Source organism: Ptychodera flava, chromosome 12 (assembly GCF_041260155.1).
Source record: "Ptychodera flava strain L36383 chromosome 12, AS_Pfla_20210202, whole genome shotgun sequence".
Lineage (NCBI taxonomy): Eukaryota > Metazoa > Hemichordata > Enteropneusta > Ptychoderidae > Ptychodera > Ptychodera flava.
Window position 1 is genome coordinate 32275279 of NC_091939.1, and position 27621 is coordinate 32302899.

The following is a 27621-nucleotide window of genomic DNA, read 5'->3' on the forward strand; positions in this document are numbered from 1 at the left end:
ATTTTGGAAAATTCTCCCACTGCCTCACAGATGCGACATCATCAACATACTATACTCAGTGTTGAAAAATGGTCACTTTAATCCCAAAACAATCTTTTCATATGCCAAACCTCAGCTTATTCAAGTACCTTTCATGTATGTATATCTTTGTCCTATGGGGGAAAACAATGTAATAAAAGTGACGGCAGCAACAATTTGTGTGCAGGTTTTACACAATGCGGGTTTAATGTTAAATAAAAGTGATAATCAATATTTTCATTGTTTGATCTCTTTATTTGCTTTTTTGTTTATTTACAAATAGCTTTGATACTTTAGAAAATATACATATATAAAATTATATGTCTAGCTGGTATTATCCAGCCATTTGATTGGGTGAAGCCAATACCTATATTCAGAAGTAGAAGACCTTGGCCCTGGACAGTGAATAATGAACTAAACTCATCCCAAGTATTTGATAGTGTTGCATAGGAAAAACTGCTCTGTGTCTGAAAACTCGTGCTGTTTCAGACATTCCTTGAGTGGAACAATGCCTTGAGTCTTAAATGATAACCTATCTGCAGCATAAAATACTCATATTATTGCCGCATACCCATACAATGCAGAGAGAGTACTTTACAGGAAAAAAGATGAGTAATGTGATACTTTGCATCTTTTGCTCTGACAAAAGTAAATCAATAGGGTGAAATCTTAGAAATTCATTGTCTCTGAAAGTGTCCTTGAAAACCATTTGTTATCAAAGCTCTGTGGTAGTTTCTGAAACTTTAAAGAATGTCTCTTCTTTCAGGACGATGGGATCTTTGACACTTTCCAAGGTATCTGGCCAGAGGAGAGTACTTGCTGGGAAACCAAGCTGCAACGGAAGAAATAAAGCCAATATGAAAAGCTTATTTTGCTTACAAATGGCAATGAATCTCCCTAAAGACATTTTCCATTGATCACATCATTCTTCAACTTATGTAAATTTATGATAATGATAATACAATCATTATGTAATTTATATTAGCTGACTCGGTAATTTTGTAGAGAACATTGATGGTTTGAAATATTAAGATATGATTGATGGACTAATGTAATGGCAAAACATGCGTTCTTTCTGCTGAAGAGGTTGAAATAAAAACTTCCATTTCTTGCAAGTAATTAAATGTCACTTCTTCTAATTAAGTTGCATATACATTACTATGGCAACCATATCGCGTGAGTATAATTTGCCATGTTATTATAGTGGAGGGAGGCGTACTTGTATCAGTCACTTTAATATCACAGTCCCTCTATCCATGGATAGTGGATAGAGGGACTGTGGTAATATGTAGGTGGTGTTTGCGATGTTTTCTTCTGAAGTTAGAACTCATGAGTAGTAGGTCAAAACCTGACAGACGTGGAGCAAACGGATGACTGTGCGTGCAGCAGTGACTTGGTTTCACGGATTCTCGTTTTCTCTTTTTACAGGGGTCGTGTTTTGAAGGTATCACAAACAATTTCCGCGTTGACTTTATTCCGTGACCATATTGCTGGGATCATGCATTGTTTACCTTTTCTGTAGCTGTCAATAGAACTTCCTTGACACTTGGTGGCCAGTCACAATCATATTCTTCCATGGTGCTGCACGGACCTTTGGGATTTATACGCTTAGGTTCAACCCTCTCTATCATCACGCTGCACCTTCTTGTAGAGTCAGTGGATACGAAGTTCACGCAAGAATACGTGATTAACAGGAGAACTGTCAAACGCCTTCGTGTGGACGCCATGTTTATCTCGCTTTTGTGTTATGTGTCAGGTGACTCGTGAGTGGCTCTTATTCGGACCCCCTCCGGAAAAATAACATGAAAGATGATGACATTGACGGCAATCTCTAGATTGATGTGATATTTGGTGCCATCAAATATGCATATGACATTCATGTAATCAAATGTTTCCGAAAAATTTCTCGTTGCGACCAGGAGTCAAAAGATCTTAGGACGGAGGTGTTTTTCCCCCCCACAAAGCTGAATATTACCAACAATCCTTTGCGGTTATCCCGACCACAAAAGGGATTGGCCAATCAGCGTTCGCGCTATTATTTAAATATGTGTACACTGTACACTAATATTGAGATTGTAAAGGACTTGCTCGATCTTGAAATTAGCACGTAATATAATTTTCGTATGGACATTTTGAAGATTTTGTCAAACTCAAGGTAGGTCTCCATTGTCTTGGTAAAAGAAGCGGAGTCAGTATCAATCATCCAAATGCCCAGGTTGAAGTATTTGTTCATGCCACAACGGGCTCCGTGGTGAACGTTTGCATTCTCTACAGTCACAGTGTGTAGACTGTTGCTCACATCTCCGTGCACACTTATTGCTGTTGCAGATAATACCTCTTTCCGCAGACAACAACGTGGATCATATTGTACCCACCTTAAATGTACTAAAGTGCCATCGATGTTTAGTTTGTTTGAGCGAAAGTACGTGTGATAGTCACAAATTCTTTACATGCGAATTCACTGGTCGTTCAAAATGTCGTTTTGTTTTGAATAAATTGTTTACAATTTACAAATGAAGGAGGTACCGGTACCTCCAATGGCATGATTTTTAGAGGACGTAAAATTAAAAGTTGTCATTACATGGTGTAACTGTACATTACATTTCATTACAAAGCAGGAAGAATGATCTTCAATCACATCCAGGGAGACCTTGGCTTTAAACATGGAGTATGACTGTACAATGTATGTGGTTTTATTCTTAATTTGTATAGATCTGCAAGTTTTCAGATAGCATGCAGAGCTAGGAACTATGTTCTAGCATTTTGTGAATGTTGATATTGTTTCCTCTGCTTGGAATTTAGGTAACCTTGATCAGGAATTAACCAATCTTCACGTGGACTATTCTACAAAACTTGGGTAAAAATGTGGCATCAGGTAGGTACCTAAGCTAAGCACCTGTCATTTGTTTTCGATGTAGTCATGTTTATTTGCAATCATTTGTATCTCTGGTGAGTTTTGGTGTTGTCTGTTTTTGTTTATTTACAAATGAAGACTAAAAGAGTTGCCTAACCCTGGTGGTAAGGTTACAAAAATAAAATATTTTTCGAATGATGATGGGATAATAAAAGGGAGGGGTAATCCCATCTGGAGCTGCGCATATGGACCATACAAGGGTTGTTGTAATCATGGTTTTGGTAGCGCCATGTTGTAATGTACAACATATTCCAACATCCCTTGCTCATATCTAAAATTTTAAAACAGTGGTCAAAACTGGGAGTACGCCCTAAGCTGCTCCATAATAAGCCAAGGGACGCAACCAAACTTGAAAGTTTATTTTTCGGTCTTGCAGTGATTGAAAGGCTAAAAACTGGTGACTTATGACCAATTGTCAAATGCTGAATTTGCTTCACATTTGCTCCACACTCATAGCCAATTTCTAGAAAGAAGCAATGATTATCAACAATAAAGTCTTGCAGACCCTGACTGGATGACACCCCTCTAAATTCTGTATTCTTGCTCCACATCTTATTGGATATTGGTTCTTGGACCATCCAATACTGAGCAGCCTTCAAATTCTTACAAATTAATCCTCTTTCTCCCAAGTTGTATTTATTTCTGTGGTTTGTCTATGGAGCCTGGTAGAAAGAGGATTAAATATAAATAAGTGTAAAAAGCTTTGTACCTTGGTGTATTGTCTGCTGTTGCAGACATGGAGATAGTCATCAGAACAGGACAATAAAAAGTTCAAAGAATCATTTCATTTGTATTCTGGAATATTTATGTCAAAATAAATTCGTTACCTTGTGCCCTTCCTCCTACATGTACACCCAAAAACAGCTAAAAGCTATTATGTGTGCATTTTATTGTTGTACTCTAGACAAGAACACCTAGTAGGCCAGCATTGTCTGATCTGAATGTAAACAGCTCAGTGGAAAAGTCTGAGACACGCTCCCGAAAGTCTGGAATCACTCCTCATCTTGTAACCTCTTGCAAGAAACATCTTAGATGCCAGGAGACAACTAAAACACCAAGGAAAAAGTAAGTGCATATGCCTTCCGCTTACAGAATTTGCATGATACTCAACATATATGTATAATACAGGGTTATTCAACAAATTACATGTAATGGTATTTTATGTCCAAGTACATTATATAGAGATTAAACATATATTTTGTGATACTCCTGGCATCATCACTATAGCATTATGATATATGCTGTATTTTAACATAACGTATTTTAACATAACTTTCATCTTTTTTTTTTTTTTTTTTTTTGTATGGAAATTCATCTGTGTTGGTAGCCAAATTACAGTCAATTGAACTTATGATCTCAACACGCTAGATTTTAGTCACTGAAATTTTCGGTTGCAGCACTACAACTGACGAAGGTTGTAGTGCTGCAACTGAAAATTTCAGTGACTAAAATCTAGCGTGTTGAGATCAAAAGTTCAATTGACTGTAATAACTTTCATCTTTGTTCTGTAATTTATTAAGGCCTGTGAAAGTTCCATCTCCTCTTGCACTTGTTTTTGATGAAGAATCTACAAGTAAACAGGCAGAAGGCAATGGTAACGTTGTTGAAGATAAGGTATGTGATTTGTGCAGTTCACTTCAGTAGAAAAACATTGCCTTTGAATGGAATAAATGGTTTAAATGCCTAACCCTTTCACCAAATTTCCAATTTGATTTGACTCAAGTTAATTAAAGGTATACTGTCACCTGTTCCAATTTTGCCACAGTTACCATGGAAAGAGAAAATCTAACCTATCACAGATTTTAAGCAGGTGGCTGCTTTTTAAAAACAGCACCCTCACATGGCATTTTTCATACAAGGCACGCCCCTTTGACCATATATGGACATATTTAGATTACAGGTGACTGTATACCTGTAAGTTGCTCAGTTCAATCTCATTACCTCCCCTGGCTTTCCCTAGTTCTATATCAGAATATATTTACCTTTGGGCCAAGACACACTGCAGAATCTGATTCTCTCTGGAAACTGGAATTTATAGAAGTGTCAACAATCATGAATGGCATGAAGTTTATATGTATAGGGCAGCCAAGACCATCATTTACATATAAGCACATGATTTGATAGAAAGTTAAGATGCCAAACTTCACATTTATTTGATCCTCTCAATCCAGATCCTGGTACACTCCTAATGTTTTCCAAAGGTTGGGCAGATCTATGACAGTAAAACGGGTGAAGGAGTTATTAATCTTGTGGGTCCTCATCCAGTGGCTGTGTACAGCCAGTCAAAACTTAATAGTGAAAGACCTAAACCTTTGTCCTACCAAGTTCATATTTCACCATCAGGTCTAGATGGTTAAACCCATTGAGGCATAAACATGTCCCATGCCTTCGGGTCAGTCACAATCAGGGTGCGCTAGATGATTTTCATTTGTTATGGACATATATCTGCTATTCAGACTGATATTATATTGCTTATTTGTTTCTAATAAATAGTAATAGTTGTATCTAACTTAGTCACATAAAGAAATATTGCATATATCGTGCAGGTTTGGTTGTACATCTACAAAAATGCCTTTAAAAACTGCAAAAAGTAGCGTTATGCTGTTTCACTTCAAAATGTACTTAATTTCAAAATGTTTTTTGGAACACAGTGTTAAAATTGTGGAATTTTTAGCTTACATATGTTATTGCAGAATACCTAACCTTTCTTTCACAAGTTATTTCATGTGATTATGTGCATCGGAACAGAAACTGTGGTATTTTTACCAAAACTGTAACACCGTTATGTTTTTTGTGTTTTATGACCATAAGTACATATACCTTTATTTTATATGTAGAAAAATGGATAAAATATTGTAATATTGAATTTAATTCCAACCTCAACATCCATGGCAAGCATTTTATACACCAAAATTAAAATAAAATTGCCTATGTATTGTTTTGTGAATAAATGAAAATGGAGATCCTTGTGGTCGGAATTTCTTGTAGCGTCCGTGACACACTCATATCTTAAGGACAACAGGAGTTATAAAAGATCTGATGTCACAGGTCTAAGTGTCAATAGGTGCCTACCTTAAATAAACAAATTATATAATTACTGTCCCTTGCATTCACTATTAATATTCCTAAAATATGGAAATGTAGCATCCGTGACGGTGTAGCGTCCGTGACGGTGTTTACGACATAGTCATAATTAATAACTATTTAAAACATTTTAAAGCAGTTAATCTACTGAAACATATAAATACTAGTGTGTATTGTGTGTACATACATGGAGTTGTGTTACAAAATGTCTTCAAGGCATAAAATTATAAATTTGTACAAAATTGATTTTTTAAAAAGTAATAAAACACTCAAAAAGTTATGTTGAGCCTCAACTGTAACACTTAGATTGGTGTTTTTAAGAATGCAGTAATTATATTGAATATGTTATTAGAATTCTAGTGAAAAGAACAATGAATTCTGTGCTGTATATGCATTTATTATTGTGTATTCCATTTCAATTCATTATGTCACGGATGCTACAATAAAATGCAAACTTTGTTTTTCAGATTATAAGCCAATCAAAATGTGAAATAACCACCACATTTTATTGTTTTGTTATCACATTTTGAATTTTAAAAAATCAAGGGGGTAAGAAATGACATTTGTGTTAACACTGTCTCCACCACTTTCACATATTTAGAAGGCAGAGAGTACGAACGTAAAGTTGGCGTCATCCTCATCCTCATCCTCAGCCTCAGGTGACCTTTTTAGCTGACGCTAAAATGACGCTACTCAGCATCAGCTTCAGCGTCGTATCCAAAGATTGCCGAGGTTAAGCTACCCGATGACGGATAAATGATAAAATTCACCCATAACTTAAGAAAATAACAACTCCATCCTTTCTCAACTTTGTTTTGAATCCTAAAACTGGTTCCCAGGTAATATTTTATCGTTAGAATATCTCATATGGACTAGTTTTTTGGAAATGTTCGTAATTTTCAGTCCATGGATCCGTGGATGTGTTTGTTGGTATCCTCTCAAGTCTTGCGTTAAGATTTTCCAAAATTGGTGCAAAAAAGGTATACATGGTCCGAAATGTGTAAAAATCGCCACCATGAGAGGTGATATGAAAGCCCTAATTATTCAAAGGACATATAAAACAATCAACTTGTATAACTATGACTTGAGGCCTGAAAAGTCAATGTATTAAACATAAAACCTTTGAACTTTAAGTAAATTAAGGGCTAAGAATGTTGCGTTATAACTACAACGTGAGAAACGGATATTGCGAGGAGAGGTAACTAAATATTATGAAATGCAAATCCCACTGTGTTTTAATTAACATTTACAGTGATGTGAAACTTGGAGCACATTTTTAAAGTCGTTTTTACACTTATCATTCCGTCAGACGCATTCGGGAATGATCGGATCTGACGCTGGTGGAGCTGACGCTGTAGCGTCATCCTCATTTTCGCGTGACCCCTGAAGCTGAGGATGAGGATGAGTATGACGCCAACTTAACGCTCGTCAGAGAGTACAGATACATTATAGAACAGAGGTCAAAGGTTGGCAGACTACATCTCTGATCTCCAGCCTCACCTAGGTGTGTGTGCGCCCCATCCTGACAGGTGTTAGAACAGCTGCAAGCCATTTGGATTTCTGGGGTGGTGTGTCAGGTACATTGTAGCAAATTTTATTGTGGGACCACAGGTCAAAGTTTAACAACCTGTCGCTCTAGCCTGATCTTGGTGTCTTGTTTTATCTTGGTTTGTAACACTTTAAGGCACAAGCAATGTTAACTTCTGTGTTTTTTGACGTATTGAAAGTTTATTACAGGTATAGACATTTTTCACATACTCCAACTGATTTTTGCAGTAGTTGCTATAGCTTTCTTGTTCAATTTAAGAAATTGTCAATGTTTTGACACAATTTTCACAATTTAAATGTTTGATAGAGAAAGGTTTTGGAGAAAAGAGAAAGAAAAAACTAGATTGTTAATTGCTTTTTATATTTCAAATTGACCTAACTTTCAAGTTTGATTTTGGTAGCGTCCGTGACAAAATTACATGTCATACTAAACAGAAAATATTTTAGAAAGAAGTTCATTTTGATTACACTGAATAATATTAATATTGTTGCTATAGCATGGTTAATTCATGACAATAAAACTTTTAAGTACAGCATACCAGCGGAAGGACATAGAGAAGTTGAAAGTCCTATTAAAAAATATGATCAATATTGTTGTATTTCTCACTAAACTTGAGGTTGTGTTTATTCATGGAAAAATTAAGTAAATCATACCAAGTATAGCTTATTTTAATGCCAATATGCATTGTTTATATTGTAATAACATAAGAAAGCATTAACAAATCATTGTTTAAAATTTTACTATGACATTTGTGTTTCATGTACAACATTTCTGTAGCGTAAGTGACACTGCGTCGACCATATAAAACAATGTGCACTGTGGCAAAACTAATGATGTTTGCTTCACCAAATTTTAGGAAGATATGCCCCATACCATAACCTTTCAACATATTATTTAACTGGACAGTTATCATGAACTTGAAATTTTGACCTAAGTGACACACTCTAGCGCACCCTGATTGTGACTGACCCGATACTTGTATTTTTACAAAGAGTTTTGAATGTTTGAAAGCCCCTGAAAACATAGATACTATAAACATGATTTTTACTGACTGAACCTGCCATAATATTCCATATCAAATAATGGGTTACAATGTATTTATTGAGATATTCCAAAATTGTAATAATAATGTGTTATAATATTTATAAAGCTCATGATTTTTTAGACAGACGACCAGATTTATACAAACAGAAAAAATACATAGATATAATCTATCATCTAATTGGGACAATGCAAATCAGTAATTTGCTTCAAAATTTCAAACAGGAACATTAACTAAGGGACCGTCTAAGATTGTCGCAAAAGTTCAAGAAACGAAATTCCTTCGTTTGGATCAAAACCCCTTCCCCCTAAACGAAAGTTCAAAAGTGCGAAATGTTGATGTCTGTCTGAGGGTACAATGTAGCATTTTTCTATAGCTGCTGAAGAATATATATCCGCTAACCACATTACATCGTCAAGTAATCGAACAAATTTGATTGCTAACCACTGTCAGCATGACACGAACGAGTTGGAAATAGTTACAGCAAAATGTTTTGGTATGAGTGTGCAGTTTTTGTTTATTTTTACACACAATGTAAAGAGAACTTGTAATCACTAAATAAAAGTGTGAAAGTGAAGTTCACTAATTAAATGGAGGTCAAACCCCTCCCCCTGTGAACGAATGAATTTCGCTTTTTGAACCTATGCAACAATCTGAGACGGTCACTACATTTGTCATACTTTTTTTGTCTTTATTTGCAGGGCTTTCAAGTTTCACAAAGCCAGAAAGAAGGTAATATAGAACTAGAAGACTTAGCAGCACAGTTTCAGTTGCTGCAGCTTCATTCACCAGATATCATGTCACTGTTGGGTTTCACATCAGTGGAGGTACCTGACGATGTAAGGCAGTGTGTCAGTGATCTGGTTGATCAGGTGGTTGACAACACTGATGGACAAGTCAGGCCACCAGGTAGGTTTTGTCTTGTAACCAAGCTTTTGTACTGGATGTAAACATTTTTACATGTTTGTAAGATACACGTTCATGAAGTGTTCTTGAATAATTGATTATTGAAACATTGAAATTATTAATTTGAAACTTGCATTAGATTGCGGTCTTTTCTGATAGTAATTCTTTGAATAAAAGTATTCAAGTTTTGTACAAATAAGTGCTACAGACTTCATAACAATAATTGGGTTTAAGACTAAACACTTTTAACCCTTCACTGACATTGTCAGTGTTATACACTGATTTATTATACACCTACTGCCGTAACCTATGGGAGTTAGACTGTCCAATAACTTTCCGTATTTTGTATAGTACGCAGAGTCCCGAATACGGGAGACGCGCGACGCGCCTGTTTGTGGTTTGTAGCAATTTTATTTCAAAAATCGCGCGCGTTCCACTCATATCGCGCATGCCGCATCCCCTCAAAATTTACCATAGAATTAGTTTATACGGATGATTAATGGAGGGAGGTGTATAATAATAGGGTTATACGCAAAATACGGCCCTGTATGGACGAGGGCTCAGTGAGTGACGTATTGGACAAGCCGAAGGCGAGTCCAATACGTCACTCACTGAGCCCTCGTCCATACAGGGCGTATTTTGTGAAAAACCCTATAGTATTCACTGGAAGTTTTCAGCTCTCAAGTTATTCTGGCTCTGGAAATGTTTTGCATTCAAGGTAGACAAGTCCAACAATATGATTGCATTGATATGCTTGGAAGAAGCCCAGTCACATGACCAGCAAACAAGTGTAAAACCTACTAGGGTACGGTATACAACAAAAGTATGACATCACAATATTGTTAATCTAAACCATCTACTGGTTTTCTTTGCTTTCTCTCTTTCTGCAACACAGTCCAGTGAAAGTCTCCAGTGGCCTGACAGTATGCCCACTCACAAGGAAGTGTCTGAATTCATAGATTACATCGTTGCCAAGGCAGCGGAATCTCTCATGAGAGAACAGGTGTCTTCAACAGAAAACAGATCTGTGATGAGTTGTGTGGAGGATGGTGAAGACAATAATGGTGAAATTGATGCATTTGTTGATGGCATTATCAACCAGCAGGCTAAGCTGCTCTTACAGGAATCCTATACACAGCCTGATATCAGTGACAAGACATCTTTGCCAAATCTGCACACTGAAGAGCAAGATGAGACCCAAGACATAAGCAATCCCAGCATGCAAGACCAGTTTTTCCACAACAACACTGCCGACAAACCTGTCCAGTTTCGGATCTGCCCACCATTGAGGTGTCTCTTCTCGAACTTGATGTGCCACATTTGTCCATGGATGAGTCTCCTCCAACCAGTTCACCACTCTGCCAGGATACAGAAGATTCTCTCCCAGTCTCAGAAGGAATGGCGATGCCGGAATCAATAACCGTGACTACGCCACCACCTTTTGAACTGAGGGAATCACAAGATGTAGATGTCACCAGTTCCAGTCCGGGGCTAACTGTACAGACGCAGGACTTTGAGTGTTCCCCATGTCAACCTGCAGGTGTTTCTGAGATAATTCCTGAAGCACCAGAGCCACAAACGAAGAGTGATTCATGTGCAGGTGACGAAACGAAAATCACAGAGATCACCACAGTTGAAGTTTCCACTTGCACCACGCCATCTCAACCCCACCTTCTTGTAGAAGCCGGATGTTCCCCACATTACTATACAGACCTCAAGGAGACCATGGCTACCATGACAACGCCAACTCTGAGGCAACGTACAGACAAAGACCAGGGAACCAGTCCAGTGCCAATCAAGACACAGACAGAAGACACGGCTGTCTGCACTAGTCCCATTCCAGGCTGTGATGCACAGACATCACCACATCTTCCCCATGGTTACCAAAGGATGAGCTCCACAATGACAACACCGACATTAAAAAGATTTGCAGAGACCAACCAGGGGACAAGCCCTCTTCGGATACCAGCAGAAGACATGGGCACCAACACGAGTCCAGTCTCATCCAGTGATGCCCAGACATCACCCCACCGTCTTCCAGATGTGGCAGCCTGTACTATGACGACACCAACACTGCAGAGATACAGAGAGAAAGACCAGGGCACCAGTCCCCTCAGAGTGGCAGTTGAAGAGTGTGGCACATGCACCACCCCTGTCGCTGTCCCACAGTACCGAGACACTGAGACCTCACCCCATCCTGTTGGTGACTTCTACAGCGCAGCCTCCACCATGACAACACCAACCCTGAGGGGGCTGTGGGAGACCAGCCAGGGCACGAGTCCAATTCTAGTCCCAACCATGGACACCGCCAGCTCTCCCCATGTTGAAATGCCAACCAGTCCTTCAATCACAAACATGGGCACCACGACGACACCACTGACCACACCTAGAGTACAGTAAGTATAGATCACATTGATTGTTACGTCATACTTGTCTGGGAGAGACACCTGATAAACCAGAACACCAAGTAATTAAGTGGTCACTGTGTTCTATATTTTGTGATTATCCTAGAAATTCAGGGAATGTGTAGATTATAACTCTCTCATTGATAGGCAGGTCTGTCTGTCTGTCCATCCATCCATGGCAAAGGCCAATCAATAGCACATTGCTGTGGTATTTGTTATGAAGACGCATAATGGGATGGTGTGAGATTTGTCTTTGTTCAGATGAATGTTTCAGTATCAAAAAAATGCAGAAGAGTAAAAAACAGTATTGCATGGTTATGGCATTTTCTGTTTCCTCATCAAAATGTTTTCAATCTTTGTTACTGTTTGCAGCTTTGCAGATGACAACGGCACCACTGCTGGCAGACTCAGCCAGCTGGTCTCCGATCTGGAAGTCGCCTCGATCAGCAATGAACTGCTACGCAAGGAAGTGGAGAGTCTCAATCAACAGAAATCAAGCCAACTGGCCAGCATCAGCACACTGAAGGAAGAGAAAGCAGAGCTTGATAAAAGGATACAAGAGGCAGTAAAGCACACCAAGGTGAGTGTCAGAAAAGAGACAGAACCACACACGGCAGATGGATGTCTATTCTTTCACATGTCAAGTCCTATGGCTAGGGAGAGAAGTTCCACTGAAATTATTTTGATGAGTTTACTGAGATTGGTACACAGTGTCATGTGCCACTCTCTGCTAGATATTTAACATTACACGGGTTTGTTAAACAATAATTTTTATCCTGATAACACTTGTACTTGGGTGGGAAAGTGCCACTGTAAAAATTGCCGTCTCTGTTAATTTCTCTGTTTTGTTATGTTTTGTTCTGTTTTGAAATTTTTTGTATTTTTTTATTATTGTTTTATTCTGCGTTTGTCTTTTCTGTTTTTAATTTTGTATGTGTAACTTGTTAAATGTGTGCTTTTGTGGAGGGTTGCTTTTGTATAGGTGTTAGTCACTCATCTTGACTTTATGTCAAAGCTTAATAAATAAATAAATAAATAAATAAATATTAAATAATATACTCTAACAAAATATGATGTTTAACATACTGTAAAATAATATGATATAAAATGATGGACAATATCATACAATACACATTTGGCTGAAATGTTTTTTTGGGATGTGAAGGAAGAAATTATGGCCAAAGATTACAGAAGTCACTCTTTTAAGTTTACCAGTGGTTTCTCTATAAATTCTCAAAGTGTCCTTACCACTTGATAACTTGTCTTTACAGGACGCAATGCAGAGTAATATGGATGATCTGATGTCTCAACTTGGTGAACAGCTGAACCAGATTGGAATGCTGGAATCAAAAATCAAAGAGGTAAACTCTGGGTTTTTTCAGCTGCATATTACCCTTTGCAGACTGTCCAGATGAAAATCTTAGCATTATATCATATTAAATTATAGCTTTATCAATACCAGTGAATTTTGTGATGTCATCCTCCCCAGGATAATTACATAATGTATCTGATTGCCAGCATTGTGGCCTACAATGTTTTCTACATCTACAAATTCACTTGCATTGCCAAAATTATACAATAATAGCAATAATGTACCCCCTCCCGGCCCATAATGGACTCAAGCTTTGTGCTCCATAATGTACTTCACGTCACCTCGTACAAGATGTCATGCAAAATTCACTCCCATCCATTATATGGGCTGGGCAGGGGGTACAATATTGCTTAAATGGTCATGGGCGGTAGCCTAAGACAAGCATGTAACTACAATAGTGAGGGTTTACTTTAATCAATGGTGTTCTAAAGGTTAACAACAACATGTCAAGTCGTAAAATGAATAATCAGCCCCTCATATGAAAATAAATCCACTCTTGAAGCAGTGAAACCAACCATGCATAACACATTGTTGTTGCATGTTCTCATGCCATCATGGATTGCTCATTGAAAGATTCTTTCTGTCTTCCCAGAAAAATGAGGAGGTCCTTGGTTTGCAAGCAGAGCATGCAAAGACTGAAGACAAGTATAAGAAAGAGATACAGGATATGGAAGCAGAGGTCAAAAAGTATGAGAAAGAAGTGCAGAATTTGCAAGGAGATCTGAGGAGAATTTACAAGCAGCATAAACAAGAAGTAAGTCGTGAATGTGTCTCTGTTTATGAGAAAGATCTTGAAAAGATTCATCAATCATCCATCTGCATACTCTCCATACAACAACTGTTACTCTGTCTTTGTCAATATTTCTTGTTGGGAATACAAGGTTATAATAATAAAAGTGGAACCAGTTGTCAACAGAGTATCATGAATGAAGGAGTCACCACTCGAGGGCGCCCTTTGAGAGTGGTGAATCTTTCACTGCGTCTGTAGCACCGATACGTCATGGGCAAGATGTTCAGAATCTTTTATACAATGAGAATGGTTATGTTACCGATCATTCTGGCAGTATATGAGCATCTGCCAACAGAGACAAAAAACGCTGTACTGTGGGACTCAAAGTAACACAAAATAAGAACTCCAGTAAAGTAAAACTAAACAAGAAGTACGTCAGTTTCTGATCTCAAACATGGTACCTTCCAACTAAAGTAACTGTAGTCCCAAGCCAATGTGTTTTCTGTTGCATACCAAAGGTTCTTGAATAAACTTTCTTTCAATACATTATTATGCTGAGATTGGAATTTGGATTTTGTTTTGATAAGCACTTGTTATTCCTTATATGAACATTATTCTTTCATTAACTTGCGATATGTAACCTACAACTTCAGGTTTCAAGTTTGAAGGAAGAGTACAACCACCGTTCAGCATACATCCAAGCTTGTAAAAAGAATGACGAACTGAAAGCCGCCCTAGACGTGTACAAACAAGAATCTAAATCATTCATAAAATACAGGGATGCTCTGGTGAGTGTAATCCTTGCTGTTACAAACATTGTGTCAAAGCTGAATCAAATCATAGCGAGAAAATAGCTATGTGCTTGCATTTTATACTAATCAGTGTAGATCAAGTTGTAGAAGAGGATGTTGCATGTACATTAGCATCAATTGATGTTCTGTATAGACAAATCAATGTATTCAATGCCTGCAGGTATCATGAGTGTAGTGGTGTGGTAGACAATCAGGTGAAATGATTCAGGGACACTAGAAAAAGCAAACTACCTCTACTCAGTTACACTCAGCCAATATTATGAAAGAAAAACAGATTTATTCAAAAAGAACAGCGGATATAGAATAATAACCATCTTTGTCAGTTCTTATGAAGTAATTGTGATAGATCTGTTTATCCTTTCAGGCCTCAGAAAGTGCTGGCTTGAAAACTTGCTTTACTAACTTGAAGACAGTGAAAGCCAGTCTTGAAGAGAAGCATCTAAGCTTGGCTGAAAAGGTACATATAGATTTCAATCTTGCGTCGTGTCTTCTTTCTGTCTGTCTTTTTGTTTGTTTGTTTGTTTGTTTGTTTAGGTTGTTTTCAGTGAGATACAAGAGGAAGCAAATCAGGAATTGTTCTGGGGTAAAAAAGGCTAAAACAATTGTTCTGTCTCTTTGTATGTATCATGACTGGGACATACTTTTCATTCTTGTTGTCTGTTCTGGTTGTTTCGAAAAAGCTGTACAGTATAGAGACCAAGCCAAACATCTCTTCAATCTGTTTATTTAGGAATTACAGAGGATGAATATTAGCCCAATACACAACATCCACAGATGATATTGATGTAAATGGTATAGTTCTACACTTTAGTATCTTCTGTGACACTAATTTTCAGAGAATTTTCCTCCATAAATGTCATCTTTCCCAATATTGAAACTAGAAACCAGACCTTGTCCTTGACAGTCTTTCCATACATGGCTTTCTTTCAACAATACAGGAACAGAATTTGATCCATAAGCAAGATGAACTGGAGAAGCAGGAGAAGGAACTGGAGACTGCCAGGGAACAATGCCGTCAAGAGTTACAGACCATGCAAGAGAAAACAGCGACAGCATTGCATGAGAAGAAACTGATGCAAATCAACTATGATGATTGTCTCAATCAGCTGCAGGAATCAACAGCCGAGATTGCTGGAATAGTGTCAGAGCTCAATGTACTCAAAGAAGGTAAAATTACACAAACTCTCTGATTTTGTTTGTTTTTTTGCATGTGTCGTTTGCATGTTTTAGAGAGGCGCCCTATATGGTCCACTCAAATCTCATAAAATGTTGTAAGGTATAAAAGTTAAACACTAAATTTGCATAATGACAAAAGCATAGTCTTGATTTATTGCATACTCCAAGGCCTACTATAGACAAATTACATGATATCAATGGACCACTGATCTATCAAATTGTACATCTGGACCAATGACAACGTATCAGTCTTTTGATTCACATATATGAGCTTCAATAGTATTATCATGATGTGTGGCTGAATGACATTGTGACAGTTCTGAAACAAATGCAATTGTCCCAGGAATATGCAGTGTGGCATTGAACATGCTGATGCATCCCGTATCAATCTTTTATGATCCGGGGTTTTGAAAAATGAAGTTTTCTTTACACAAGCAAGTTTGTGCTTGTATTATTCAAATGAAAAGATGAGGGATTAAAGGGCTGGTGAAGAGTAAAACTGAAAATTTTATTGCTTGTTCATTTTGACGACTTAAATGGTCAAAAAAACATCAGCATTGGAATTTTTCAAAACTGCCCTCCCAATTCCGAATAAAGGCCCTAGCGACGCCCTTGGATACGAAGATACAAATCTTCGGTAATCTTCGGCAAATGTCGGGTATGACGTCATCCGAGGACATCGATAGCTGACGCTATAGCTGATAGCTATTCACGCCAGTGCACGCACGCATTCTCCAAATCCATCGTGAAAAGCTGTAAGGCGGGCTAGGGACAGAGAACTGCTAAGCGTTGTGTCTCTATGCATCGTTCTCATTCAGAATCAAAATTGTTTCAATGGCCGAAGGATGAAAATCTGGCCAGAAAATGGACCAAGTTTGTGGAAGCAAAGCGGATTAATTTTACCCCTGTAGCCTCGAGCGTACTTTATTACAAACACTTGCCGATTGTTTTGCCAATCACACGGAATACGATCACGGATTTTCCAGAAGGCAAGCCCTAATTTATAAGATTATTAAGAAAACTAGTGATTGGCTAGGTTATTTTGGTGGTGTAGTTCTACCTCACGAGTTCTCGGTAACCAAAGACAACGACGACTACTGTGCTTGCTTTCCAAGCATTTCTATGTGGCCAAACCATGTGTTGTCCAACATCGTATATTTACTGCACAGCAAACGATCTCATACGCCCGGGATCACGCCATTCACACTCGATGACGAATTCAGTGTACAAGTTACAACTACAACACACCTAAGCTCAAATTATCGAAGAAATTCATCTGTGAAAAATATCAGAAATTCATATTTAAAAACGTGAGCGGTAGAATGTTTGACTGTGCGTGGCAGGGCGTGACCTTGGACACAGTACAGTCGGTCAATCTACATTTACAGATTGCTGGGAATATAAATGTACAGTGAAATACTGAGACAGGATTATGGAGAACAATTTTCCAAGTTTTATACGGGCATAAATTTGAGGGTTTTGAATCTCATGTCAAAGCTATGTCAATGATTCAAAGTTTTCGGCTGTATACATGATTGGATTCGGAAAACACCACACACTAGCAACAGATCATACACATTTCCACCGGTTTCTCGATGTTTCGGCCGGAAATTTTCACAACCCCGATTTATTTGGCCCTGACAGCCTAGCCGTTTCAACCTTTATCAGCGTAGCCTATAGTCTATATCGTCTTGTCAGGACTGACATGAGACGACAGTACGATAATACGGGCAGTGCGAGCGAGCGTTCTCTCTGAAGCTAGTGAAGGACTACCATAATAATAGTACCATAGAGCGTAATACGGACAGTACGACTACGAGCGTATTGTCAGTACGACTGACACAATTTGCTAGAGACTTACAGCTACCGCGTACAGTCCAAAATCTAGCTAACATTTTGTTCGTCCTGAGAGGACGAATAGACACAGTTTTGGTCGCGGTAATCGACTACTCTAGTCGCCATCGTATTACACATGTTACACGCAACAACAGATCATGCAGATACGCTGTCCCCCCCTATTGACGTCACACATCCGGGTTTGAATTTTCGCGCCAAAATGTGACTTAGCTTCGGAAAATGCACTTTTTTCCACTAAAATACGCTCTTAAACCATTTTCCTGCTGGAAATTTTTTGCTTTTGCCTTTCCAAGCATTATTTAACGAGTGAAAACAACCTTTTCAGCGATTTTATTTTTACTCTTCACCAGCCCTTTAATGTCTTTTGTCCTCCTTGTACAAACAAAACATATGGTATTTCACACGTCTGGGGATAAAACTTAAAAAGCATTGATTGTATGCATGTCTCTATTTTTTTGTTCACAAACAATTATTTTCCCACATGTCTTCACTAGTTTCGACTCAGAATCGGTGTGACGGCATATTTCGACCAAGCGAAATCAAATTTACTGTCCACATTTGATGACAGAATGTAAAAATCCACCATGCTTGTGTAATCTGATGGACATTATGTCTAAAACAGACCAAATGCATTTCATCTTGTACTTTTTCTCTCACTCCATCAGTTGTCTTCACAGAAAGTGATGCTATTTGTACCAGGCTGTAGTCAGTCAGATCAAACTCATTTGCATGTCTTGTTTGTCAACCGAACATGTTCAAAATGCTGTTGATTGTTCAGATGATGGTTTAGTACACATATTATTGGTGGTGCAGGGAGATTTAGTGTAGATAAGACACTCAGCCAGTAGCTGGGCGCATTGTAAACAGTCTTCACTGTTTTCTAGGTAGATAGGAATATTGCAAGGGATATTGATAAGGAGTTATCAACTTTCCTATTCCAAACACTATGGCACTCACTAAGTACCAGGTATACGTGCACACATATACTTCATAGTTTCCTAAATCAGTCTGTAAGGCATTGACAAGCACTGTCAATTATTACTATGCAAGTTTACACCAAATTCTAAAATATTTTTGTAACGATACTTCGTCAAATGTGGTTTCACCAATGGAATGTCGAATAATGTTTACATACACTTAGGCCGATTAGTAATTATAGTTTGTTTGTTTCTCATCCTAGATAATATTATTTAAAAAAGCTATATGGGAGCAGAATTTTTTTCATTTTCTTTTTAGAGGTTACAAGATATAGTCACAGACATGAAAACAACAAATCACAAATATTTAGGTGCAACAGCAATCCTTACATGCAGGTAGATTTACGTTTTTGAGCAAACAAAAAAAAGCTGACATAGCCGTAGTAGATTTGTCCAGAACGAAACTATCCTTTGTTTAGCCCCTACCAAATTACCAAAGAATAGTAACCTAAAAGGACCAGACAATGACTTGTATGTGGAAGCTTTGTACTTTCAGTATAACATTTCAGTATGAAAACCTTTCTTTCTGCTCCACGCTGAAACAGAGTGTGACTCTCTGAAGGAGGAACTGGAGAAGCAGCGCAAAGAGAACGAAGACCTGCAAGAGACAAATCAGAATTACAGCCTGGAGATGCAAGTGATGCAGACGTCTGTACAGGTACAGGACCATGAAACACAGCTGGCTAGAGAAAAGGCAGAAACTGCAGAGGAAAAACTGAAAACTATGAATAACCTCATTGAGATCGAATTCAAAAGGTATGCTTTCCATGCTGGCAATCACATACTTTATAAATCAGGGGTTTTTCATCTAAAATTTCACTAATTAAAATGAGTCTATTCTTACCATGTACAAAATGAGTCTGTATTATCATTGGTGAAAGAGTTTGATGTATGAATTTATATTTCACTATCAAACTTCACATTTTTTTGAAAGTTGTCTTAATTCAGCTCATGTTCTAACGTGAGAATGCCATAATTTTGAATCATTGATAAAGAAACAATTCATATACAAATAAATGCGGAAGAAATTTGGTTTATTCTGACTGTAATATTCTTTTGAAATGGGACATATGTATCCATTTTTGCGTTCGTTTTGTTTTTCCAAATCAAAAGCACAAATGGGGGACATGAAACCAATCTTGAATTTCCATATTTGTTTGGTTGATGTAAGTATGGTTATAATATTCCTTCCCACTTTATCATGTGAAGCCAAGGAAATATGTTGAGTTCATGTCAGAGTGTATTGCCTTTTTACTTCCATGAGTAAACTGTTTGCTTTAAACTTGAGACAAAATGTGCATCAGGGACAGATTTTCGGACTCAATTTTTTGCAATTCTTTTTTGATTTAAGACTTGTACTATTGTAGGGGCTCATTTTAAAGCTCTGTGAATAAGAAAAATGTTCATTGTCTTAGTTTTTGCAAATCCAAAATTTCATTTTTCCGCACAGAGTTAACACAAGGACACCAGCCATTTTTAAATTTCAAATATCGGTAAATGTCACTTAATTTTTTCTCTAATACCAAACTTTGCACGGTGACCCTGATTTTATTGTTCATTTGATGAGAGAACAGTTAAAAGTTTCATAAAGGAAAGTTTGGGCAAAAGTTTAAGTCTTTCATTTTCGAGGTGCATAAATCTGCACACTTATGTTAGGTGAAGGTCTGGGGGGAAAAGTCGGGGGTGGTAATTTTTATAAAATCCAACCCTCACCCCACCCCCGCAGCACTGTCTTCTATAATGGTAATTGGACACGTTGATTTATTCATCAGATTTGAAGAGGAGATGGAGTCAGTGACCAATCAGCTTAGCAGCTTGCAATGCACCCTTCAGGATAAAGAACATACTATTGAAAGACAGAACATGGAATTGGAGAAGTACAAAGGCATTCAAGAGAAATGCAGTAGTCTTCAAGAACAAATTGAGGTATGTGCATTTGGATAGTGCAGTAAAACCTGTCTAAACCAAACCCTTCAGGAACTGAGAAAATTGTTCGGTTTGGAGAGGTGTTTGGTTTATAGAGGTCCTTTTAACATAGAGTTCTAATGGAATGGGACTGGGAAAAGGGTTCAGTTTAGACAGGTTTCCAGTTTAGACAGGGTTCGGTTTAGACAGGTCTCACTGTATATCTGAATCGTAAAATGGATGAAGTATTCGCATTCATTCTGTACATTTTCAACAACAGTTCACTAAAGATTTGTGCATACAGGCTTTAGTGTTTAGTAACATACTGGTGAGTGTGATCATCAAGAATTTTAGATTTTTATGCTTTTTCCTTTGAGCAAGTGGAAACATTCTGTTACTTGTTGTCATGGATACTACAATAGTGCCCTTATCATTGCAGACTCTTCAGACACAGTATAAAGAGAACCAAGAGTTCATGGAAGAGGAGAGAGGCATGCTAGCAGAGTCCTTGAAAGAGGCCGAGGAAAAACTCAAAGTTGATAATTTGGAGTTGTCGCGGCAACGGGTGAAAGTCTTTGAAAAGACTGAAGAGTGTAATCAGCTGACATCAACTGTGGAACAACTTGGGTAAGGGTTACTTTGATCTTACCACATGAAATTTTGACCAATCACTCTATCTCTTATTCTCATCGTTTTTGCTATTCAAATAACTCTGCCTTTCATCTCCCATTAAAGTAAATGTACACTGAAATACCAGGAAGAGTGGAAACAAATACCTTTAGATTTTCAGATTGTTGACGCATGTCATGATTGAACTAGAGATAATTGTCTTCAGAGATATCTTACAAAATCAGTGTTTGAATTTTGGTCCATGAAATCTTTCAAAGTTGTAACAGCTCAAGTTTGAAACAACCAGTAGGTGGTGTATTTTATGCATGAAAAGAGTCTCTCTATGCAGACTTATCAGTGTATTTGTTAAGGTGGTAAGCAGATAAATGTTACCAGGGTTCCCCAGTCATTTTACTGGGGTTCCTCTTGTTATATCAATATAATCAAATAGGGAGACAGCAACAATGTTACCTGGGTTCCCAAATCATTTACCAATATTCCCCAACCTTAGCAAAAGCACTGCTTATAATGGCAATTGATCTCATTATCAAATGGAAACTGAGGAATATAATTTGATTTTGTAAATCCATTATATAAAAATTTACTGTACTTGCAAGTAAATTGAATATTGTTAAATGTGAAATGTAAACCCCTAGGGTAAAAGAGATAAGAAATTCCACAGCAATCACAGTGCTTTTTAAACTGATCTTGACTGTTGTATCCAAACAGGGTTCAACTGCATGACGTGCAGTCTGAATTAGACAGCACCAAGGCACAGGCCCAGTGGATGCTCTACAGGCAAGGCAATGAAATCAACTCAGCTTCTGATGAAATCATGGCGCTGAAAACAGCAATGGACAAGATGATGGCAGCACTGCAGCAAAAACTTGGTTGTGACAAGGTAAAGAAGTAAATCAAAGTGGTGGGGTTAGTGATTTACAGATTCCATGATTTCTGAGAGACCTAGCAAGGCCAAAAACCAAACAAATTTTTGTTGTGCATCGTCAATCTTGACATATCATGTGACATAGAACATATCATGTCATATCATGTGACATAGAACAGCCTATCACGTAACAGTTTCCTACAGGACAGTCTATCACTTGAAGATTTGACTCAAGAGCAGGTTGTCCTGGTAAGTGCAATGTTACACACATTGTGCTTAAAAAAACAATGAGGAAAGAGAGTTTATAGTTTCTTTTTTTCTGTTCACTTCTTCTCTCAGAAAATTACGGCTAAACTGCCTTCCATTGAACAGTCTTCAGTAACAAATAAGTCACAAGACAGTGCTGCTAGTCTTGTGTCATCAGTTCTTGACGCTGTCAGGAAGACATTGGTGACAGACAGTGGTGATGCACCAGACACTTCAGGTGCCCCAACACTCTCTGATAGGAGGCTCACCATTGGTGACTCTTCTGGCAGTGCCTTCCAGCCTGTGCAGGTGGCATCCAATCAGAAGGCAGAGGGCGAGTCATGTGAAGATGAGTCGGGACCTGTGATTGGTGAATCTGATGTCACCCTGGGTGACCAGGTCTGTGAAGTGAAGGATGCCCTCACTGAAATGTGGCAGATGATTAAAGTGTTGGAAGGGGCAGGACATAAAACAATACAGGAACTCACTGATAAGGTGTAAGTGCTCTATCTTGTTCACAAACAAAAGTAGCGGCTGATTATAAAAATTATACTTTGCCAATCACTTTTCCATAATTTTCATAATTTTTAGTATTTTTTACAGTAATATTTATGCGATGTGTCAAAAACATAATAGCATTACTTAACGTCATTTTACTACTTTCAAATATCTTAAATTTCTTCCGGAAATTAATATGTCATTGTGATTTTGTTGCTTTTATTCTAATATTTTACACGCTCCTTATGAGAACTCTATTCTCTCACTGGTAGAAAAGTACTGGTATTAACCTACAATACTTGAACAAAGCTGTGTTGTTCACAGTGAATACCACTACTGTCTGTATTTTTACATGTTAAACTCCACTTCAACAATACGTGTATGCCTGTAGTTTAAAAAATGTACACAAGTCAATTATTTCGATTGTTGATTTCCTTGCAAAATCTTAAATGTTGTAGATTAGACAATAGATGCAGTTGAGCTGTAATGTGGCAAAACAACCATTAATTTTAAAACTTGTGTTATTTTAGAAAGACTTCACGTATTCATAGAATAATTTTGCAGACTGTCAATAATGAGATACGTCACTTATGAGAATTAGCCATAGTATTCATGATTCATCCTGCTGCAGCACACACATGCCATCCCAATCAATGTCTTTCCACAAAGCATCAGTCACACTGTTCCACAGCAATTACCACCTTGTCTGATATTACAGGGAGCAACTTACAAAGAACACAGAGAGACTGCAGGGGAGGTACGGCAATGACCTTGACCTTGTGAGAGACCAGCTGCGCCAGAGCGAGGCCAGAGAGAAGAGGCTGCATGAGGAGTTGAAAACTAAGAGAAACGAACTCCACGAGAGCGAGCAGTCACTGGAGTACTCCAAGGTCAAGATCAATGAGATGGCCGACAACCTTGGCAGATTTTCAGACCAAAAGTCAAACCTACAGGTACATTTATGCCTGCATTACTATGTTTAGGACAGCATCATGGAACTGAAATACAAGTTTGTAGGGCAAAGAATGCAGAACCTGGCCTTGTTTCACAACAGGCATTGACACCTGTCATCGAACAATCTTCAGATTATAACTATAAACCTGTTCACCCTAACTCACTGTAAATCAGTCCACAGTCACCATTATCAACAAATGATTTAGTGGTGAAAGGGTTGGCCCACAATCATCAGTATCAAATCAATGATATCAACTCAAATATCTTTATATACTCTTTCACCATATCAGTAATACAGCTACGTCTCCAAAAAGCAGTAGAGTTATTCCAAAATATGTGAGGATAAACATACCCATCAATTTGATATGTGTGACTGTAATTATATTATCTCAGATGTTGCGCTCATACATTCTTCTGAATTGTCAGCAGTGTTGGCCAATTCTTGTTTCTAACCTGCACACACAGACAAGAACTGACAGGTTTTTGTTTCACACCCTCACATGGCAGAGATTCACAAAGCAGATAGAGAAGCTGACATCGGAATGCCAGCTTCTCAGCAGAGACAAGGATGTGTTACAGCAGGAACTGGAAGAGGCACTCCATCGAGTGGAAGAGTTGACGCAAGAGAAAGGAATGGACTCCAAGGAAACACTGTACATCAGAGAGAAAATGATGCTGAAACGAGAGGTTAATGAACTTTATTTGATTCCTTAAACTTTACAAAACTTGGAAAAAACACGCTGCATCTAAAGAATTCTGTTAAACTGTTTGAGATGAAAAAATAATTAAGATGGAAAATCGAGATTAAAAAGAGTTTGACTTCGTATCTGTTGGGAGATATACTTTTATGCTTTATGATCATCTCCTGCTAATAATATCTTCTTTGGAATTATGCGAATGTCCTTTTATCAACCTTCAAAACAATTTCATCATCAAAATATAAAAAAAAGACAGGCATGGAATATGTATATTACTCATAAATGGAAAAATGACAGTACAAATGTAGGTGTTATTGTCTGGACAAACCATATTTACATGGTTGACTTTGAAAACATGATTTAATTTTTCAGGAGGCATATTTCACAGGTTTTTTTTGTCATGAGCCGTTTTTAGCAACAACAACAGCAAAGCAAAGACATGATTTTGATCAGTTTGTTTGTCCCATTCCTACTTCCATCAGGTTGAGAAATTGAAGTTACAGTCTCTGGAGAAAGATGAATACTATCAGAGTATGAACTCAAGAGCTTCAAGACAGGTAAGTGCAACTTTGAACAGTTTGCCTCAGTAACACAAGATTCCCACAATCTAATTCTGTTAGTATTTGATAGAAATCATGAAAGTCTTCCGGATAAATGGTTTGTAATATTCACTTAGGCAATAAGTGAATTTTACTTGCAATGTGATAATTGCTGATTGAATTACCAAGTCAAACTCCACTCACTTAATATCAAAAGCGATGTTTACACTCAGGGATTTTTACACTTTGCGGCTCTCAAATAATTGCTTTGAAATATGTAAAGGTCAGTTCTCACCCACCTTGCATTCCTGTTGATGAATAATTTATAAGATGGCCTGGTAAAATGCTAATCAGTGTCCACACAGCCTGTGATATTTGTTGTTGAGAACAGACATGCACCAACAGGTAACAGTTCAGTCATGTGGGTTCAGTCAGAGCATCTGGGCAGTTTATCATTCTGTCAGAACTAGGTACTAAACACATAAGAACCATTTAAAATGTCCGTGTCTGTTGATTATAACTGCACGGTATATTTTAAGTTTTTTGTAACGTGTACAAACGGTAGTTACTTAAAATATGTATCTGTTTATACATCCCTGATGTTAAACTAATCTTTTTTCTATTCTTCTTTTTCCATTTCCTTTGCACATTTCCTATATGTGTGTCAGACCAAGATTCTTGAAGAAAATTGGAAGAAAGCTGAAGAGGAAGTGTACAAATTAGATGAAATGTTAGAGCTTGTACGTCAGGTGAGTTTTCATCGTGAAAATAAAGAAAGCAACATGTAGATTCAGGTACAAACGTATTCGAACCAAAAGTGACATCAACTACTATGAACTTTTGGAGACATTATGTAACAGTTATGCAAATATATGCAAATCAATAAAACATACATTTTTGAATAGAATTGTCTACTTGTTTTGCATGTACTACTCTGCACCACCAAATTATAGCTATAATTCCCAATTAGAGTTCATAGCAACTGTTTTTCTCGTTATTTTCAATTAATTAGTCAGTCTGAAATTATTGTTATTTCTATCGTAATGCAACGTCTCTCACCCAATTAAGGGAAGGACCCTGTGTTGGCATCAATCGTATGTTTTGAAGCGTATGTGTCATCAAGTTGTGCCAGTCTTTCATTAATTGCAGCAGCTATGCATAACAAATCTATTTCACACCCTGTAAAGCACTTCATTACTACATATAGAAGACACAAAACTGTTACTCAGAAGACAAAGTGTCTGCAACGATAGTCAGCAAAACTTGCTTATAGGATATGAGAAATATGTAGGCTGAATAACGAAAGTTAAAATCGATACATGTGCCATGATTTTGTTCATAGTCTATAATTTACATTTACTCTTTTCTATTATATGCAGACTTTGGAAGAAGTGCCTGAAGTTATCAAGGACTGCAACCCACTGAACCGTTTACTTGAAGAGCTCTGTCCCAAAGACTGACCAGACATTGAATGCACAGGCTTTTTGGGCAAAACAGAACAGATTTTGATATGACGAAAAATCTAATATGCAAAAACCCAACAAACTGCGCAGGATCTCTTTGTACAGCTATCTACAGATGTCACAAGACTTGTCACTTACTACCTTATTACTCAGTTGTCTGTCTACAAAACTTTGCAAAGTTGGGTGATGAAATCATCTTGTCTAAATATATCAATGCACAAAGTTACAAATGTTCTTCAACTTTTCTATTGTTTTGACCAGACTTACTGTACACAGAATAGACAACAGGTGGTGGCCATTTTGGCGCTCTGATCTGGACTTCGTGTCATCATTCATTTTGACTTTGCAAAGCCAACAACACTTGAACTCTTTGCACAGGTCACGGACCACATGGCGTCTAACGCGTCTTGTCACTCACTTCCAATTGTCATGTTCCTAACTTACAAGTCTAAATGGATTTCACCCTCAGTTTTTCACTTTTGAAAACAACAGTGATGCTATCATGCAACAAACGTAATTATCGGAAACTTAGCTGTAGAGTTCATCAAATATGTAAAGTTTTCTATTTTTCTTCAAATGCAAGCATGTGTTGTAAACCTGTCATTAAAAGAAAGTATTTAAGTCACAAGTGTGTCACTATGGTCATTTCAGTTTAATACTTTATTTGTTCATTTGTTTCACTGTGCCTTTTGAATACCAAAAATCCTGATTAGAAGGGGAAGTTTTTTGAGAGGTTTAATTTCACTGATTTATTCATATATTTTTGTCAATTACTGATGCTGCTCTGATAAGGAATAATTCTTCAAAGGAGTGAATCAGTACATGCACCCTTTGTCTGTTGATGGTGTCATTCTCTCGTAACTTTTCACCGTAACACAAATGCAAAATAATGGAGCCAAAATCATACAGGATCTAGATATGAGAGGAGTTTCCTGTTCTCCACTTTCACAGTTCTTATGATTTACCACAGTCGGAGTGATG

The 27621-nt window shown here is 37.6% G+C and overlaps 1 protein-coding gene and 1 long non-coding RNA gene across 2 annotated transcripts; one reads left to right on the plus strand and one right to left on the minus strand.

The window, feature by feature from the left end:
* Positions 1 to 252: 252 nt before the first annotated feature.
* On the minus strand, positions 253 to 1760 carry LOC139145650 (uncharacterized). The gene is made up of 2 exons (XR_011554986.1): positions 1530 to 1760; positions 253 to 850 (listed from the first exon to the last, which is right to left on the minus strand). It is a non-coding gene; the product is annotated as an uncharacterized lncRNA (long non-coding RNA).
* Positions 1761 to 2040: 280 nt separating this feature from the next.
* Positions 2041 to 27268, plus strand: LOC139145648 (myosin-3-like). The gene is made up of 22 exons (XM_070716930.1): positions 2041 to 2173; positions 2821 to 2893; positions 3837 to 3997; positions 4453 to 4546; positions 9309 to 9516; positions 10409 to 11909; positions 12291 to 12498; positions 13190 to 13279; positions 13883 to 14044; positions 14674 to 14808; positions 15197 to 15289; positions 15771 to 15999; positions 19388 to 19598; positions 20615 to 20768; positions 21187 to 21374; positions 22086 to 22257; positions 22582 to 22985; positions 23705 to 23939; positions 24448 to 24627; positions 25121 to 25195; positions 25846 to 25926; positions 26557 to 27268. The coding sequence occupies exons 6-22, from the start codon at positions 10840 to 10842 to the stop codon at positions 26635 to 26637; spliced, it is 3768 nt and encodes a 1255-aa protein (XP_070573031.1). The 5' UTR covers positions 2041 to 2173; positions 2821 to 2893; positions 3837 to 3997; positions 4453 to 4546; positions 9309 to 9516; positions 10409 to 10839; the 3' UTR covers positions 26638 to 27268.
* The last annotated feature ends 353 nt before the right edge of the window (positions 27269 to 27621 follow it).